This window comes from Eschrichtius robustus, chromosome 6 (genome assembly GCF_028021215.1).
Source record: "Eschrichtius robustus isolate mEscRob2 chromosome 6, mEscRob2.pri, whole genome shotgun sequence".
NCBI classification, from domain to species: Eukaryota; Metazoa; Chordata; class Mammalia; order Artiodactyla; family Eschrichtiidae; genus Eschrichtius; species Eschrichtius robustus.
This window is the reverse complement of record NC_090829.1, coordinates 23,289,293-23,309,005: the sequence shown is the minus strand read 5'-3', so window position 1 is coordinate 23,309,005 and position 19,713 is coordinate 23,289,293. Positions and strand designations below refer to the sequence as shown.

General features: G+C 39.9%; 1 protein-coding gene and 1 long non-coding RNA gene across 3 annotated transcripts; one reads left to right on the top strand and one right to left on the bottom strand.

Moving 5' to 3' along the window:
• Nucleotides 1-2,181: 2,181 nt before the first annotated feature.
• On the bottom strand, nt 2,182-8,621 carry RNF7 (ring finger protein 7). Of its 2 annotated transcripts, none has more exons than XM_068546016.1 (3): nt 8,361-8,621; nt 4,744-4,791; nt 2,182-3,127 (listed from the first exon to the last, which is right to left on the bottom strand). In XM_068546016.1, exons 1-3 carry the CDS (start codon nt 8,526-8,528, stop codon nt 3,071-3,073), a joined length of 273 nt encoding a protein of 90 aa, XP_068402117.1. In that variant the 5' UTR covers nt 8,529-8,621; the 3' UTR covers nt 2,182-3,070. The 2 variants fall into 2 exon arrangements, with proteins under 2 accessions (XP_068402117.1, XP_068402116.1); XM_068546015.1 differs by having other exon boundaries at nt 8,354-8,617.
• Nucleotides 8,622-8,734: 113 nt separating this feature from the next.
• On the top strand, nt 8,735-18,007 carry LOC137766749 (uncharacterized). Its single transcript, XR_011074365.1, has 4 exons — nt 8,735-8,967; nt 14,925-15,015; nt 16,943-17,049; nt 17,400-18,007. It is a non-coding gene; the product is annotated as an uncharacterized lncRNA (long non-coding RNA).
• Nucleotides 18,008-19,713: the final 1,706 nt, after the last annotated feature.

Genomic DNA, 19,713 nt, shown 5'->3' with positions numbered 1-19,713 from the left:
TTGGCAATGTTCTAAAAAAGCAACAAAGCATTGTTTTAACAGTTACCTTTCTTATCAGATGTCTACCAAACTTCTAAAGGAACAATTAAAAAAATGTTTTTTCTGATTGTAAAGCCTCCTACATTAGCTTCAGTTCTATAAAACAATTTTAGGCTTCTTCTTTAAGCCTAAAGTGAGTGTTCACCATCATATGTGTGTCCTAGGTATTAAACACTAATTTAATAGCTGTTCACACCTCTAGAGAAGAGGGCACAGGTCTCTAAGATTTGGCTCTATGAACTCTTCTTTTTAGGATAGCAGTTATTCAAAATTCTGAACCCTTTATACTTAAAAAAATTATTGTGTGTGTCATATTAGGATTAGGACAGTGGCAGCAAAGTATGTAATTGCCTGTACAAGCACTTAAACCGCTGCTCCCCAGACAGCCAATGCTACCTCTAAAGGGGATGTTACGGAAATGTTCTCTTTGGATGGCACAAAGACTGATGGCACCACTGGTGTTTGGTGGGTGGAGGCCAGGGAATTCTGGTGCCTTGTAACGTGTGAGACAGTCTCACATGAAGAAACATGGTTCAGCACCCTGAGTGACTTTCGAAGGTTCATTCATGTAGTAGAAAGTCTGTTTATTATTATCTGAGCCTAGAACCTAACTTCTTTTTCCATACAAACACAAAGTACATTTTCGCATCGCTTTAAAATCCATTGAGGTTTCCAAATATGCAACTAAATTGCAAATCAAGATTGTAAATTTGTGTTGTTCAGAACTTTACTAGCACAGTTCACCATTTCGAGGGAAAAAAGTCTTATCAATGGAAATGTTCCTCATGTTTCTGAGTCACAATAGTCTACACTGTTGCTGTCTTCGTGTAGTGATTACACACACTACACACACACGCACACACACACATGCACGCACTCATCAGCCTACTTCATTATGCCTTCTGGTGTAACTGCGCTCAAGCATTTACATACTGAAAAAGAAATGAATTATAAATTACTTTCCTTTTATTTCTACTTTATATTACAATTATTATTGTATACATTTTAATTATGTGTGGAGATATATTTATGAATTTCACTTCAGGATAGTAAAGGGGACTTTTTTTTTATAAAAAGGAAGTAATGGGTTTGGTAGGGTGAGATTTACTTAGATGTCAGCTGTTAATACAAGAATGCAACTTGCATAGATGGAAAGTTATATAGCCAAAGATGACAAATGTGTTTCCAATACACTAGTGAAGTAAAATTCAACATTGTTTAATCAAATGGAAAGAAAAACCTATTCAATGCTTAACCTTTGCATTGGAATTCATAAATGTCACAGCGTGTTCTTTCTGATGAAACGTGTACTGAACTTTCAGATGGCTATGCAAATGAGCTGACATCATCCCAGGTTGGGTAGGATCAGTGCTGCTTTGTCCCAGTCCCTCCTCCTCTTCTACCCTCAGATGCTGATGTGTAATAGAAACAGAGCTTTGTTAGGCGGTGGGCCTGCAGTTTTGCCGTGTGGAAAATCAACTTATTACCACCATCCTTTACATTTCATTTACATACTGTCATAGTGACAGAAATAACTCAACATTCTATTTCTCTTCATTGCAAAGCCAAATATTTAATTCACATTTTATAGCACAACCTTTTAGAAAGAATAAAGAGCTGCTAAAACAGCTTACTGCACAAGAAACACATTCAAATAGTCCAAACATATTTGTATGCTGTGATTAATTCTTTCAGTAGATAATTGTGAAAAAAAGATAATAAAGCAAAATCTACAAGAAATCTGATTAAGAAATAGGCAAGGTGAAGGCATTCAGAATTCTAATTTTTATTTTAATTATTATATTTTTAATATTCTTTTATGTATCCACATTCCTTAGATTCAAAGAGATTCAGGTTGGCAAACTCTGAAACTGCAGAAATGCCTCTATTATGGAAAAATTCATGGGTTCATAAATTGTGGTTCATAAATTGTTCCAAGATAACTTCCACTGAATGTGAGTTGGTTTGATAAAATTTAAGTATTTTCTTACACTTATGTTTCTAGGAAATAAAGTTAAAATTTTATTATTACCAATGAAAGAACAAATGAATATTTTTTCAAATTAAACAAAAGCATTCAGTCGACAAATTAGCTTATTAAGTTGAAGGTTGTGCATAAAATTGCAATAATGACAATTCAAATGAGGTAAACAGAATAAACCGTTTATTAAAACATCGTGTGATAAAATAAACTTTTTGATCCAATGCTACAATGGTAAACATTTTCCCCTCATTAACGTTCCACCTAAAACACAGTTAAATTACAACGCAATATGACCAGAACTTGAAAATACTTCTGTCCTTTACCACTCAGTAATTGAACAGTGAGGTGAGTGCAGATCTAGGTTTCCTTGATGAGTCAGAGACAGAGGATGATAACGTAGAAGACAACTGAAATCTCATACAACCAAAGGTTAAATTTTATTTACCCTGTTCACTGGTCTAAACTTAAAATTCTCATTATATCAAATAAAGATTTCATGAATCATCCCCCTCCCTGCCAAAAATAAATATTAGGAACAGATTAAGGATAAGAGTTGGGTTTTCAACTGCACTTTATTTGTTACTATAACATTGGTTTTTTTTTTTAACTGATCAACCATAAGCATGCAAAAAGTTCTCTTCTGAACGGAACTGCTTCCGTAGCTCCTTGGCTATCAGTAGGTAAATTATAAACGTCGTTCAATTTATAGTTCTCTCCTTTATAGCACTTATAAGCAGTGTGTGAGACACATACCACAGAGGTAGGAAAGACCATCTTGAATAAATTATCTTCTTAACTGTAGAGAATTTCTGAAAGTAAAACTGAAAAAGGCTAACCCGTGCCTGATGAGTCCCAAAAGACCGCAGATCCACCGCCTCCGATTCAAAGAATTAGTCCCCTGGAGAGTTCTAGCCTTTGTAGGGCACCTGATAACAAGATCCACCAGGGCTCCAAACAACTGCACAAAGGACACCTTCCACTGCTCTCATTTGCCGATTCTTTGGACCACCCAGTCCTGCTGGCAGAGAGGGCAGCGATTGTTCTGTTTCACCCACAGGGACATGCAGCAGTTATGGAAGGAATGATTACATTCTCCCCAGACGACTGAAAGAGAAAAAAGAATATCTGACATTACATATTTCAATTTAAACTACCGAGCTCAAAATTCTAGCTTATTTTAGACTATATAATAATTAGGGTTCATAATCTTGAATAAAGATGGTTATTAACTGGTCAAAATAATTTTTTCTAGCTATAAGAAATGGAACCTTACATATGTAAATTACACTTACGAAATGAGATAAACCACTGTGCTTGGGAACTTTCCATCACTGTTTAGAATCTGTGGGTGCTGTGGTGGCCTCCAGTTCCTACATAGCTCCACATGGTATCTGTCTCAAGTTAGGAGATTAAAAGACTTGAGTCTTCCTTAGATCCCAGACTACCTCAGTCAGGCACTGACCCTGGAGCCCTCTGGGGCTTTATTTTACTGAAAAATGTCCTCCTGATTTTTATTTAGCAAGATATAATGAATTTTAAATGTTTTTAGCTCATAGCAGGCTATTATAAACAGGTGACATGCTTCTAAACATTATTAGTTGTACCTCTAACGAGTTGTTTTCTGGAAGTGGTGAGGATCTGTGTTAGGTCATCCACAGGCAGTGCAATTCCTCACGTGACAAACAGAATGGAATTTTCAAAGTGGCTGGCTTTGAAAGAGGGGTCTCTTTCAAGAAAAGGGTCTCTCTGTGATCACAGAAAGCTGGCCTACACCTCACAATTCCCAAATGAATATTTTTAAAACAAACAGAATCGAAGAAAAAATTTTAACCAAGGGAAATCACCCATAATCTGGGATACAATCTCAAACATGGGCTTCATTTATCCCTTGCTTGACCAACTGAGCTATAACAGGACAATAAAAGAAACAGGAAAAAAAAACAGGAGACAAACCTTTTTGTGAAAATTGGTTGTAGGAGTAGGAAGCTAGGGGACTCAATCTAAGTCTTTTGGGAGGAAGAAACAGGATTTGATCAAAACTACATAAATCATTAAGAAGCTGTATGTAAACCACACAAACACAAAGGTAACCTTTCATTTCAGGAAAATCTTTAAACACTTTTATATAGCAATGTAGAAGTGATGACCTCAAGAACTGGGACATAAAAACCTTTGAGTTGCTTAAATATCTGGCCTAAGACAACTTCTGTAGTCCCAGATGTAAGTAAAATTTAACAAACTTCTATCTATAAACTACATCCAAAAAAATCTTGAGATTTAGAATTGTTTTTACCTTGGTAGAAAAGTTAAATACCGGATCACAAAAGAATATTGAATACTGAAATGCTTTGTTAGAATAAAATCCTGACTGACCAAAACTAACCTGTAACATACTCAAAACTTGAAGGATGTTTTGGCAAATTCCTTATTTTATACTTTTCTTAATAGAAAAGAATTATTTCTTTTTTGATTATCAAAATGTTTACCATGTCCATGTCTAGAATATATAACCAATTCTCCTCAGTTAAAGCAATTGAAGGACTTACAGATTAATTCTATTAAGACCATTTAAGAACCAACACATTTTATATTAACAATGGATCACTGCTTTACAGTTTATTTTTGTGTATTGATAAAGTCAATCTTAATTGCAAATTCAAACATCCCCACTGAGAGAAAACCTTCAGTTGAAAAAGCAAGAGAACAAAATTACAACATACCAACACAATCCTCTTGTTTGTTTTCAGCTTGACATCTAAGACAGGCATCTAAAAGTAAACAAATAGCAAGTCTCATTCTGATGCTCAGAATGCAATTTTTAAAACCCATACACTTCAAAGTCAAATAAAGGCCCAAAGGGTTAGAGAGGTAGATTAAAAGACTCATACTTTTAATTCCTCATCTGAACATAAGTGCTTAAAGATGAATAAAGTACAAGGCACTCTACTAATTTACTTATGACCACGAGCAATTTCACAAGGGTTACTGACCCTCTATTTTTACAAGCTCTGATGAAAAGAACTTGGATGTAACCACCAGAGAAAAATATGCTATACTCCACTATATTAGGAGTTATAAGCTCACTGGGCATGTTCACACAGATCAACCTTATGAGTAGTTTATTTTCAAGACATCCTTTTAAATAAGCCATGCATATATATTGGTATTTGCTTACACATAGATAGAAACTCTAGAAGGATATCCAAGAAACTAATAATAAAGTTTACCTGGGAGGGGATGGAATGGGAAGGAGTTTTCACCGTGTACTTTCTCAAGTTTTTAAGTTACGTGACTGTATAATCTTTATAAAAATTAAATGTAAAAAACTCCTAAATACTAGGTTCTCTTTTTTTCTTTTTAAGGAAATGCTCCCTTTATAAATAAGTCTGAGCCCAAAGCATTTACCCAACAACAGTAAAATATTTTAATAAATTACTTGGGAGAAAACATGAGGAATGGGAACCAAAAGGGGATACTAGAAGTTTTCACAATTGAATCTGTACTACTATTTGTTTGATGAAGGAGGTAATATAGAATATTTTAGGAACCAATGAAATGGACTCATTCACTAGCTGAAAGGAGTCAAAGTTGGGTAAAAGGAAGTTCAAACCAACAGAAAAAATAATTTTTAACATAAATTGGAGGAAAATAATTCTGTAAAAATAGAAGCACGGTGGAGCTGAAGCCTGCTTCTCTTCTTACACTGCATCATGCTCAGGCATTTGTTTGCTCCTCTCTGCACGCTCTCACCCTTAAGAAAACACACCACCCTGGCCTCTTCAGCGTGGATTAAAAACAACCCCCGCCTCCTGAGGCCTTCTTCAATTCCACAGTTACTGAGTATCTACTCTGTGCAAAGAGTAATGCACTGCGGACACCAAAATGACCAAGTCTGGGTCCCTGGTCTCACCAGTAAACGGCGAGGTAGATAGGCAAACAACTAAATATCATAAGGATCACGATATAAGGCTGAAGACATGGCTCTGGTTCTGTGTAATCACAGAATTAGAGCTCACGATCCCAACTGTCTCTTTTACAAATTAGGAAAACAAGGCTCCGAAAAGTTATCTCAAACGTCCACGTTAACATACAGCTGTGGAAGGCTACTCTGGCTCTTCGTAACTTGACAGCACTAGCAAACCTGGTTGCCTCTTCCTCACCAGTGCTTGCTCGCTGTGCCATCTGCTGCTTTCAAAATGAAGGGGGGGAAAGTGGAAACCCAGGGAGAGAGTGTCAACTACATCAGAATGGGCTGACAGGCAAATCTTAGATCCAGAAGTCATAACCAATCATTTAGGCGTATGAGATGAATTCCAAATATAATGGACATGGGATTAAGTGGGCTCTTTGTAATAATCTAGAAGTCTCTGAATTATGCTTATAGCTTTGATTTAGATTCATTATCAGAAATGACCTAAATGGATAAAAATGACTAAAGTTGCAGATAAAGGAAAACATTTTCTTTTGCTGATGTTCCTAATATCTAAAACAGCACATTTCTAAAGAGTATAGTAACACCTTTCAGAATGATGCTAAAAAACAAACTTCCTTCTGCTGTCACCTGACCACTAAGTGGATTTTAACACCTCATAAACAAAATACAGAGGTCTAGGCCAGAACACTTTCCTGAACCCAAAGCACAGCTGTTGTAAATCTGCAACATTAATCCACAGTAGCAGAATACTTGCTATAATTAGAAAGTTAATGTGAACCGTGAGTCATTTACAGCCCATACTTGGACTTACTTTAAATATCCCAGGAAAGTTTATTTCTTGCAAAATTGCAACCATTATTTTAAATTTTGCATTTCTGTTTACTATTTTAAAATTTTTCTTTGGGGAGAAAAATAAAATCCTCTTTTAGGAAATTCTTGTTTTTAAACTAAAGGAAATTTAGGGGATAAAATTTTTAACAGTTTGCCTTACAAAAGAACAAAAATCGCCTGGATAAGTTAAAAATGTCACTCAAACTGGAAATTATGATTCTAGTTTTTAAGAAAGGGGAAGGACAAGGGAGCTGTATTGCAGGCCAATAAACTAGGTACTTTTAAAACTTGATACGCAATATAAGCAGATCACATCTGAAATCAAGTTCTTTTAAAAGTAAAAAATAAAAATTGTTTGAATCCCATGGTTGTAAATTCTCTTTAAAACAAATCCTTATGAATAAAAAACGTAAGAGCATACTGCGGAGACAGTAAATTGAGAAATCGCTTGATGCTGGTAGGTTTGAATTTTCATTCCTCAAGCAGGGAGAGCAATTTTTAAGTTATTTTCTCCAATTCTCTCATTTTTCAGTGCAAGACACAAAGTTTACAAACTATTGAAACCTCAGTGTTCTCCAACTACCTTCAAGAAATAACATTTAAGATGCTCTTAAATGCAGGAGTTTTAAATGCCCTATTTAAAAACAACGTGCATTTCAAGAGCACCTCCTTTTCAAGGTGGTCGGAGATCTTAAAACAGAAACCATATAAAACATAACGAGATGAAGCTGTGTTCTGAAAGGTTTCACTTGGTCCAATATTTTTATTAAAAACATCGTAGAAAGAAGTAACAGTTATTTGTAAAAGAGGGTTTTCCATAAAGGTCTGACTTCAGGGCACTGTCTTCTCCAAGAAATGGCATCCTATGATAGGAAGGGACCAGGAAGGAGATGAAGTTTTATGTTTCTGAATAAAGGGCTTACATTCTTCCCGTTCAAGCGAAGCGAGTGCTATCTGACCAGTCTCGAATCATCCAGCTTTAAAAGCCAGCAGAACAGTAGCCCATCCAGAAAGGCAACGGCTAGCAACATTTTTCTTCCCTGCGCCTCTCCAGAGCACGACTAGGGGTCGTTTTTGTGGAAGATGACTCCAGAGCATCGCTTTGTTGTGTGTGACCAGAACCACTTTAGTGACCCGCTGACTCAGGGCCTTGACCCTGACCTCTCTGCGATCTGCTTTTTGAAAAGGGTGCCGTAGCTGGCCACACAAACCGAAGTGGTTCCTCCCAGCTCCCATCAAATCGCCTACTTTTATTGTCGTGATCACACCCATCATTACCTGAAATTACCTTGTTTAACTGCACTGCTTACCACCCGTTTCTCTCCCCAGAATACCAGTCCCCGGCGCTGGGCGCCTGCTGAACGACCCCACGGCCCCTGGCGGCGGCCGCAGCCCTCTGACCGGCGGCAGCTCGGGCGTGGCCCGCGGTCCCCGGGCACCGAGGCAGGGTGACCCCGCCCCCACTCCTCCCGGAACAGTCTCTCCGAGGCTCGGTCTGTCCCCCACGCCCGGAGCCGGGCCCGCGGAGGCCGCAGCGCGGCCCGGGCCTCGCGTGCAGCGCTTACCCATCACCTGGACCCTACAGATGGCGCACGTATCGCACTCCACGTCCCAGCTCCACATGGCCACCGCGTTCCACTTCTTGAGAGAGAACATTTTGTCGCCTCCCGACTTGGATCCTGCGCTCCCGGAGTGAGAGGACAGGGCGCAGGGTTCCTCGCCGTCTTCCACGTCGGCCATGGCGGCGGCGCGAGGCCGGCGGCGGAGACGTTGGGTCGCGGGAGGCGGGAGGCTATGGCGGCTCCGTGGGGCCGCCCAACGGGCCACAGCGCCGCCCGCAGGCCGCGGGCCACCGCCGGGCCCAGGACTGGGGCCGCCCGCGATTGGCTGGCGCGGCCGAGTGACGTCACCGTACGTCAGCGCTCGCCGCTTCCCGGTGCCCGGGTGTCTCGGAGTCCCCCGGACCGCGCGCCTGGCCAGCTCAGGGGCCTGAGGGGCCCGGGGCCGACTCCGCACAATGGAGGGTTCCACTGCGCAGGAAACACGTGTCCTGCTTTATGCCTTCATGACACTTACCGCTCTCAGAAGTTGTCTTGTTGATATATTCGTTTGCCTCGTCCCTCCCAAATGTAAACGGCATCGGAGCGGGGACCATGTCTTGATCACCACCTTCTCCTCGGTATGTAAAAAATGCAGCCTCAGGAGGGGCAGTTATTTGTTGAGTGAATGAATGACGATCTAGGAATCTGGTTCAACAGTTCTCAAACTTTTTGGTCTCGCGACCCCTTTACACTTAAAAATTATTAGGACATTAAAGAACTTTTGTTTTTGTAGGATGGATATATACATATACACACTCATACGTATATATTTCCTTTTTAAGAAAACAGGAAAAAAAATTAAATGTATTAACTCATTTAAAAATAACAGTAAGAAACCCGTTACAAGTTATCCTTAGAACAAGAATATCGTACACTGACAAGAGAGAGTGAAGAGAAATAGCTGTGAATATTGTTATCCAAATAGCTTTGACCTTGTTGGTCCCCTGAAAGGATCCCAGGAACCCTGGGGACTATACTCTGAGAACCTCTGATCTAGTTTAACCTCCTTTTATACGTAGGAATAATGAGGTCCAGAAAAGTGAGTAACTTAAACAGCACACTGCTCTTCCGTGAAGGTGACAGTTTGGAAACCAGGGTTCTTCTGTTGCTAGCCCAGGGTCATATTATTATGTTTTCCCAAGCAAAGCAGATAACATCTCTATTTAAAGGTAAGAGATAAGAAAGCTGAGGCACAGAGGGCAGAAGATGCTTGATTACCACTACCACCTAGTGGTGGACACCTGCTGTGTCAGGTTTGGGACTCAGCCTCCCACCTTTTCTTACTGGGCCTAATCATCCCTTCATCTCCTGATGTCAGGCCTTGTGCCTGGGCCAGGGCTACCCAAACTCCAGAAATCTGGCAGAGGAACAGGGATGCTTATGCATTTACATATTTATATATGTAAAAATATAAATGTGGACACATGGTCACATTTGGCTAGATGCTAATGTGTGCTGTTCGTTGAGTGGTGCAGTTAGGTGCTGCGAGGGACAGAAACATTCCTCAGGACGGATGTAGTGAGGGAAAGCCTCATGGAAGAGGTGAAGTTTGAACTGGATGGAGATGGGAGGCCTTGGAGGCCAGGAAGTGAATGGAGAAAGCAGACCTCTGCGAGGCTGTCAGCTTGAACAGAGCAGTAATAGTGGTGGCAGATGTAAATCTGACCACAGTAACTTTATGAGCCAGAGAAAAATGCCTGTAAACAAACGCAGATGAACCATCCAAAACACATTTCATTCACATGAAGCTACCACACGTCTGACTAGAGGTGGCTATAAATGCTAGATAGTTAAAAAAAAGAAGGCTGGAACCAGATGAGGCTAAAATGCCCCCCGTTGGTGGGAACTGGGCAGTCTGAAAGAGAAAAGGAGGGACCTCAGATGAAAGGCCAGAGGATGATTAAGAAGGAGAAATGGCACATGCCCATGCTGAATCCGAACCTCACCACCCTGCCCCTGGATTACTGTGGCCTGACTTCCTTCCTGTCTCTCCTCCCCACTCTAGCATTCAATCTAAAGTGCCTGCTTAATTTTCCTCTGTCCACTTTTCCACCTGGCACTCTCCTGCTCAAAATGTTCCGTGGCCCTGCAATATCACTAGAACAAAATCTAAACGTGCCAGTTGGTCCCTTAAATCCTGCCACCATATAGCCCCAGTCTACTTTTCTAGTAGTCATCCCTAAGCACTCCTCACTGAGACCATCATCAGATTAGTCGGCTCAGTCATCCAAACATACCCTGGACTGTCTTTTTTTTTTGCCCCTCACATTGTAACATCTCTGAAACTGGTCAGAACTTCTCCCTTCCTGCTCCGGCTACATTGCTTCTGAAATGAGGAAAAACTCACTTATCTTTGTGTCCGTACTGACCACTCTTTGCCACTATTTATTCATTCCTCCCAGAAAAACCATAGCACTTAATTTACTCATTTGGCATCAGGTCGCATAACAACCCAAAAGTGCTGTTACTGATGTTCATCAAACAATTTTAAGGTTTTTAAATTGACAGCTCATAAATGATAAAAACCTTAAAATAGCAAAATGAGTATCCAATGGAAAAAAAAGCAAGTACTGTTAATGGACTCTCCAGAAATTGCTACGTATGTACTGCAGACACATAACACATCAACTCATTTAAAAACTTTTTAACTGTGGTCAAATACACATAACATAAAGTTTACCATCATAACCATTTTTAAGTGTACAGTTCAGTAGTATTAAGTACATTCACATTGTTATCAACCAATGTCCAGAACTTCTTCATCTTCCAAAACTGAAACTCTATACCCATTAAACAACTCACCATTTCCCCCTCCTCCCTCTGGCAGCCACCATTCTCCTTTCTGTTTCTAAGTTTGAGTAATCTAGGTACCTCATATAATTGGAATTATACAGTATTTGTCTTTTTGTAACTGGTTTACTTAGCATAATGTCCTCCAGGTTCATACATGTTGTAGCATGTGTCAAAATTTCCTTCCTTTTTAAGACTGAATAATATTCCATTGTATGTATTTACCACATTTTGGTTATCTATTCATCCATCTGTGGACACATGGGTTGCTTCCATCATTTGATTATTGTGAATAATGCTTTTATGAACATAGGTGTACAATTATCTCTTTCTGATCCTGCTTTCAATTCTTTTGGATATAAACCTGAGACAGGAAGGGGGTAGGGCACAACCTTTAAAAGAATGACATAGCCCAAGGGCATGACATAAACTGATTAGAACCAACTAGGTCCAAGATGGCTGAGTCGAGTTCTACTTGACCTTGAGCATCAGTATATGCTCATTGTAGCACATCAGCACACTAAATGACACACCCCAGTTTCCATGGCAGTTCCAAGGACGACCACAAAAGGTCAAAAAGTGAGCAGTGGCCCAGTTACTGGAAATCCTCACCCCTTCCCCAAAATGGCTAATCTCCCACTCATTAGCCTATGAAATTACCCACCCCTATAAAAACTGACAGCCCCATACCCTCTTGCCTCTCTTGCCTTCCGAGATGCCACACTCTGTCTGTGGAGTGTGTACCTCCCTGAATAAACCTTCTTTCACTTTACTATGGCTCACTCTTTTTTTTTTTTTTTTTGAGAGGTTTAGAAATCCCTATAATTCTTTAATGGTAGTATTTGGACTCACCATCCAAGCCAGTTTTAATCCAACCAAGATACTGGGAAGCAGAGCACACAGATTTGCCCATCAAAGCACTGAGGGTGCTGGAGCCCAGGGCTTTTTTTTTTTTTTTTTTTCTTTATAATGTGTGTGTTCTTTATCTTATCCTAGTGTCTAAAATCTTCTCCATGGCTGGACCCCAAATAATATTCCTTTACCTGCTAAGTGGTATCTAGAGAGTGGGATAGGTTTACTAAATACCCTAACCCTAACGCGTAAACTAACCCTAGCCCATACCCTAACCCTAACACGTACCCTAATCCTAAGCCGTACCCTAAACCTAGCCCTAACCCTAAAACTAACCCTAACCCTAACCCTAACCCATACCCTACACCGTACCCTCACCCGTACCCTAAGCCGTACCCTAACCCTAACCCTAACCCTAACCCTAAACCTAAACTACCCTTGACTGCTTCTGTATGGCTCACTCTTTAATTCTTCCCTGTGTGAAGCCAAGAACCCATACTTGGCGGCCGTCCCAGGGACTCACCTGAGACCTGGGATGGGACCCTCCTCTTGCGCCCTACTCTCTTTTCTGCAACAAACCCAGAAGTGAAGTTGCTGACTCATATTAATTCATTTGTAATACGTAATTTTCACATTTTATTCTCCAGGCTGCTCTTTTTGTTCAGTAGTATGACTAGGGCATGTCTGCATATAAGCACTTTCATATCCACATTATTCTTCCTGATGGCTGCATAGAATTCCACTATATACATTTCCTGTGATTTATTTCTCTGAGAACCAGTTGAGAGACATTTAGTTGTTTCCAATGTATAATTAATAGTGCTGCAGTGAACATCTTTATACATATTTCCTTGCACATGTGTGAGAATATATATCTATATCTATCTATCTATATATATCTATATATATATATATCTATATCTATCTATATCTATATCTATATCTATCTATCTATCTATCTATCTATCTATATATATATATATGCAGTACATTTCTAGAAGTAGTATGCCTGAGTTAAGGCTATGTATTTTTCATTTTGATAGACATTGCCAAAAGACCCCTAAATAAGCACAGATTTTACACTCCCAACCAGTGGATGTCGGTGGCAAATCTTTAAAAAGTTATTATTATTATTTTTTTGAGCAGAAACAATTTCTCAGGAAGCCTCATACATTGGATATATAAGTTCTAGAGATTTGTTAAATTGATGTCACTACCCTATAGGCTTCCTTACCCTGACTAATGATTTATACTATTTCAACTCATGCTCTAATGTTTACTTTTAATGTATGAGGATCTTGTCTTCCTTGCTAGATGCTAAGATCCTCAAGAGTGGACATAATTTACTGTACTCATCCTCACCTCTACAATTAGTTTGGTGCCTGGAACTTGCCAGCAATTGTTACATTGTACATAGAATGAATGACAGTTTTTGTTTTTGTTTTTAACTTCAAAATGAAGAGATCTTAAGTGTTTTTTTTTTCTTTCTATTTTTCTTGTGTAGCTATTCTAAGTGAAATAACTGGACTCACTCAATTCTAACAATAATACCAGCCATTAATATTTATTTTTGAAAACATACTATGAAACAGGTATTTTTCTAAAATACTTGAGATGTGTTACCTCATTCAATGCTCACCAAATGAAATAGGTGCTATTCTTATCTGTATCTTACATAAGGAGAAACTGAGGCACAGTGAGGTTAACTGACCTGCCCAAAGTCACCTGTAAAGCAACAGGTTTCCACAGAGAATTCTGGTTTATCTAGTTGCCCACTCTATGCTTTTTATCGCTGTATCGTGTACAATTTAACAAATACAATTTATCATCCATACATTGATCAGTGACACCTCTTGCATTTCCCATGGAGCTGTCTGAAATCTTAATGAGGGTAGGGGGTAGAGTGAGCAGAAGTTTCCTCATTTGGGAGAAGATCCCCATTCTTAGGGATGTTGTCTTTTAGAAAATGGTTATTATTTCCCCAAGTTCCTATTGTTCCCAACCATAGATATATTTATGAAAGAAGAGTCTTTCTTTCTTAAAGATCATGACTTCCTTCAAATTATAAATTTCACATGCACAAGAGAAGAATCCCACTTATTTTTACTAAGGCATACTTGCAAAACCCACATTTTAGAAAATGACAAGCGTGACAGAACTAACACTACTTTAAACTTTCATAAAAGAGTCTTATCAAATTTTAGAACTTGAAAGGGGTTTGGTTACAGTGAAAAATATTATAGAACAAGCAATATGTTTCCAGGCATGTCTAGTTGGCCATGGAAATAGAATCCATATGGTTATATGGTGTCCATATTCAGTTTTTAGCCTGTGAAAAAATGAACAGGAAATCATAAATAGAAAAAAAGAAAAAAGGAAGTTCAACTTTACATAGTAGAGAGTAAGCATATGTAAACCATTACCCCCCCTAAGAGGTAGCACAGCTTCATAAAGAGTTTAGGTAAATTCACCATTTCAGATCCACAATAGGCTAACGGGAACCAGGATGTGTGTGCGCACGTGTGTGTGTGTGTGTGTGTGGTGCATGTGTGTGGTGTGTGTGTTGGGGTTGGTGGAGGAGGTTTGAAGAGAGGGGGAGGACTTTGCACTAATCTTTGAGAGAACTGTGTTGTTCTCGTCCTGCTTGTCCCTTGGTACAATCATCGTCCATCAGAATGGAGCAATGCTTTAGGGGAGTGTTACCTCGAACCCAAATGCTCATGATCTCATCAAGCCCACAATGTGCTGCTCATGGCACCATCTATCCCAGCAAAGTGCCCAGGCTCCAAACAGTGCCCCCTGGTGGCTGCTACTCACAGGCATAGATATCAAGAGCATGCCTTTTTCTTCTTTGTACGGGTAATACTAGATTTCTTGCTGTTTTTCCAAATAGATCTGAAGGTGTCTGAAGAGATCTGGGGAGTGACTGTTATTTTTAAGACTGGCAGTGTACCTGAGAGGAGGAAGAACATAATAGTATCTGGGTAGGCTATCTCACAATTCCATTTGATGGACTGGGTCTTAGGCTTCTGAGAGGGGCATTCTCCCACATTCTTATTAACTGGGCAACTTTCCTTTCACCTAATACCCTTTCCTTATATCTTCTTGATGTGAGTGATCATAATAATTAATTTATTTCTGTAATAACTTCTTAGACTAGTCCTTTCTTTTTCCATTCCCACTATCATATCTTGGATGATTCCAGTAGCCTTCTAACTGGTTTTCCTAACCTCAGACTTCCACAATCCCAAATCTGTCCTGGACCCTGCTTCCAGATTAATCATCTAAAAGCAAAATTCTGATCTTGTCCTTCATCAATCTGATAACACTATTGGCTTTCCATCTTTAGCAGACATCTTTTGTTTGTGCTTGCCCGGCTTCCACTGTAGCTTCTTGCTGGAACAGAGCCCTGAGTTTCCTTTGGGGTTCCACTCCCCTGCCCTCCAGAGGTGGACATATAACTCAGACCTGGCCACTTCATGCATTTCTTCTCCCTGGCACAGTGACTGGTCCATAGGAGTGCATGTGACTCATGATGGTCCCATGAAAGTAAAGAGAAAGGCTCTTTCTTGAGATTAAACAGGCAGATGGTAAACTTCTGGCTAGTGCTGTCCTACTTGCCACTGTGTGGGAAGAACCTGCCTGTGAATAAAGTCAACACAGAAGCAGAACTTTCAGGAGGTGGGGGTAGGTGGCATTATTTGAATCCCTGACTCTAGGGGAACCTGTAACTGGAACTACCCCTGGACTTTCCATTATTTGAGTCAATAAATTCTTTTTGGTATTGAAATCAGTTTTAGTTGGTTTTGTATAACTTGAAACCAAGATGTCTCACTGATTTTCCTATATGGACCTGTGATATTTTGATTTATAAGAAATGTGTATTTAGTCATTTGGATGACCAAATATCTATGAGGAATATGCATTTCTTGTGGTATTTGTCCATGGTTCCTGGCTCATGGCTCCCAAAACCCTTGACATTTCCTGGGAGATAAGAGCAATGGCAGCATGTTGTGTGTCCTCAATTCCTGAAAATGCTTTAGAGCCATCAAGGCGAAATGCGTGCCTTCTTATTCATCACAGCCCCTTTCTACCACTGGTTGCGTTTATGTTAATAAGGTGACTTTCAGAAATTCCCTAAAGAGTGGGGCTGGTTGCCCAGGGAACCAACCAGGAATGGAGGGTTGGCACTTTCAGTCCCATGCCCTGATTTCCAGGGAGGGGAGAGGAGAGGGGCTGGAGGTTAAACCAATCACCAGTGGCCAGTGATTTAATCAGCCGTGCCCATGTAATGAAGCCCCCGTGAAAATCAAAAGGATGAGGTTCAGAGAACTTGCAGGCTGGGGAAACAGAGCGATTCTACGTGTCACTGTGTCAGGTCCCAGACGCCACAAGGACAGAAGCTTTTTGTTTGGGACCTCGCCCCGCATATCTCTTCATCTGGCTATTGATTCATATACCTTAATATTATTTGTAATAAACCGACAATCTAGTTAGTAAACTGGTTTCCTAGCAAATTAATCAAACCAAGGAGGGGGTCATGAGTGACTGATTTACAGCCAGTTGCTCAGAAGTACAGGTAACAACCTGGATTTGAATTGAGGTTGAAACATGAAAATGCTTGTAAGGGTGTGGGATCAGGGAATAAATGAGTGGTAGATTTAAGGCAACTAAAAATCCTTATCCTACCAACATACTTAGGAGAGGCATCCAGACTAGAGAGATTAAATTGGGAAAAAACTGGATTCCGGATGTCTCCAAATTGGGTCAGTGCCGCATCTTTGGGAGGGAGGTGGGGGAGGGTGGAGAGGACCTAAAGAAAAGAGCATACTCCGAAACAACTGGACTGTGTTTCTTTGAGTTACCGCACTTGACACAACACTATTTTGTCTTGTCATTTTCTCTGGTCAGCCTGATCAAATACTCTGCCCACTTAAGGGAGACTGACCTTGGAAACAATGTCCTGGGAGAAATGGCTGCTGCTGACATACTTGAAGCACTGAGAGCCAGAAAGACAGGTAGGGCATTTTCAGTTTGTGTTCCCCTCCACCTGTCCATGTCTACTCCTTCCCAAATGCAGCGCTACTTACAACTTGCTCCACTTTTTCCATTAAAAAGTGGCTTGAGCTAAGCGATGACCAGGATCACTGTCACAGGCCGGCCACCATTGTGTCGATGTGCCCTGTGATTTGCACAAAGTTCACGAACTCTTAGGATGTCATATGTAGTCTTTGATCTAGGTAATGAATATCGTTGAAGTGAAAATTTCTCTGTTGCTCTTTCTTTTCTCCCTCTTCTCTCATCCTCACCTATTCTCTGAGGAATTCTCTCCCATTCTCTATTCTTCCCCCCAACCTGACCTGCAAAGATTTCTCCAGGTATCAACTGGAAAACTCAATTACCAGCCCTCGTAAGATTCTGATGTGCTTCCTGGATCATCGAAGAATGGTTAAAGTGTGATTGGCACAGAGACAGCATTAACGGTGTTTTATGGTCATGTAATCCTTTGAAAATGAGAGAATTGCATATGGAACAAGCTGTTTAGCGTTGGCCACACCTGTCCTCTCCTTCACAATACGCATGACCAGAATTAACAATAGCCAATCTCACTGCTGACGGAGAGATGAGGAAACGTCATTTTAAATCAAGCCTAATGAAAGACATCATAAACACAGTTGAAAATCCAAATTCCACGTTAACAAAAGCAGGGAGAAATCCTGGTGCACTATCTGGTAGGTTATGTGGAGAGAATTAAGTGATACGAGCATCCAGTCTTTTATCATTTCTATAATAAAACAGTTTTAGAGACATGACATAATTCTAGATTGCAGTTTTTTAACACTGGCAGTTTTAGAGAGAATTATATTACTGTCTACTTCATTGCCACTTTTAAACTAAAACTACTGTATTGCCATTTCTTAACAGCCAGTCAAATGATTCCAAGATTTTAAGATTATCCCTCTATTTTTAGAGAAACAGAACATCTACTTGTAGTCCATTTGAGTTGAATTCAAACTCAACAGAATTATTCTGTTAAAATGAATTCAAATTTAAGTTTAATTTAGGCTCAATAAACTGATGGCAGGTTAATGATTTCTTTTGGTTTTTCTTGGCACTGCAGCAACTTTTTCATTACACACTGCACTAGAAGACATTATAAAGCTGCAGGCAGTCTACTGACCATCTCTGTAGCGGGTGCTAATGATGGGTGGTCTCAGATGGTTTGATGGAAAATAATTATCACTGAGTATGTATTTGGAGCTGCAAAACATTGTGCTTGCTTAGTAAATGGTTCAATTTGCATATATAGGAAGATGATCATGAAATACCCACCTGAAAATACTCATCTAAAAAACATTAAAATGTAATTTCTAGTTCAAGAAATCAGTTTTTTGCCAAATGTGGTAGTATATATGAGTAGTTTTAATGCATCCATATTTTGAACCAAAATAATTGAGATATTTCTGATGGAGCAGTTCAATCAGATTGTTGGTTTGAACACCAAGAAAGACTCTTCAGATAGGGTTACCTGGTTGGATTTTATAGGGAAAATATCTTGCCATTTAGCCCTAATGATATCATTTTAAACATTAAAAGCAATTAGTAATATCACTGATTATAGAACTAATGTTCTTCTGATTGCTTCTGTGTTCTTATCATTAGCAAGTTATCAAGCTAATTTCTAATTCTAAAGGTAATTATATTAGCCTGCTAAGGAGTTCTTAATGACCTACTTTTCACGATGGAATACACACAATGAAACCTTCCTCAGAAACATCAGGAACCTCACGTGTTTAAAAAAAAAGTTAATAAAAAGACAAACTGCTACCCACATCTTACAGGGTTGTTTTTCAACTAATATTTTTAAAGAAAACAAAACAATACTTCAGGATCACTTCATTTATTTATTCTTATTTATTTCTTTCACATACATTTATTAAATGCCTCTTGTGTGCCAGGCCCTGTTCTAGATGTTGGTGAATTGAGCAATGAACTCCTGCCTTCGTGGGGGTTACTTCCTAGTGGAAGACAGACAGACAGTAACAGCAAACCAACAACAGACAGACGGTAAACCAACAACTTCAAAAAGAAGGAAAACATATACTATTGTGTATCAGATGGGGATTATACTTAAGGGAAAAATAAAGCAAAATAAGGAGATAGTGTGTGTATGTCAGGGGCTGGGGGCTGCAATTTTAGTTAGGGCTGCCAGGGAAAGCTGTACTAAGAAGGGACATTTAAGTGAAGGCCCAAACGAGCGAGGGAGCAAGCCACGTAAATATCTGTGAATGCACATTCCATGTAAATGGAACAGCAAGTGCAGAGGCCGTAAGGCAGGAGCCTACCTGGTGTGTTCTAGTGACAGTAAGGCGGCCAGCATGGCTGGAATGGGGTGAGAGAAAACGGGAAAGTAATAAGACAAGAAGTAAGCATGGAGGGCAGGGGACCTTTAGTTTTTAACTCTATTGAGATGGAAAAGCATCTGAGAATTTTAAGCAGAGGAGTGACCTGATCTGACCCACATTTTAACAGGATCATTCCAGCTCTAAGTTGAAAACAGACTGGAGGGGAGGCAAGGGCACAAGCAGGGAGACCAATTAGGGACTTTTCTCTGGAAAGATTAAACAGCCTTTCAACAGACCCAGGACACCCAGCAATGAGGGTGAGGTGAGAAGCTGGAG

Excerpts from the sequence above, each read along its gene's own strand:
- RNF7 (XM_068546015.1), bottom strand. The coding sequence starts at position 8,528 with ATGGCCGACGTGGAAGACGGCGAGGAACCCTGCGCCCTGTCCTCTCAC. Across the intron at positions 4,792-8,353 it reads CTGTAGGGTCCAGGTGATGG|ATGCCTGTCTTAGATGTCAA; the intron begins GTAAGCGCTGCA and ends GTTTACTTTTAG. Across the intron at positions 3,128-4,743 it reads CAAACAAGAGGATTGTGTTG|TCGTCTGGGGAGAATGTAAT; the intron begins GTATGTTGTAAT and ends TTTCTCTTTCAG.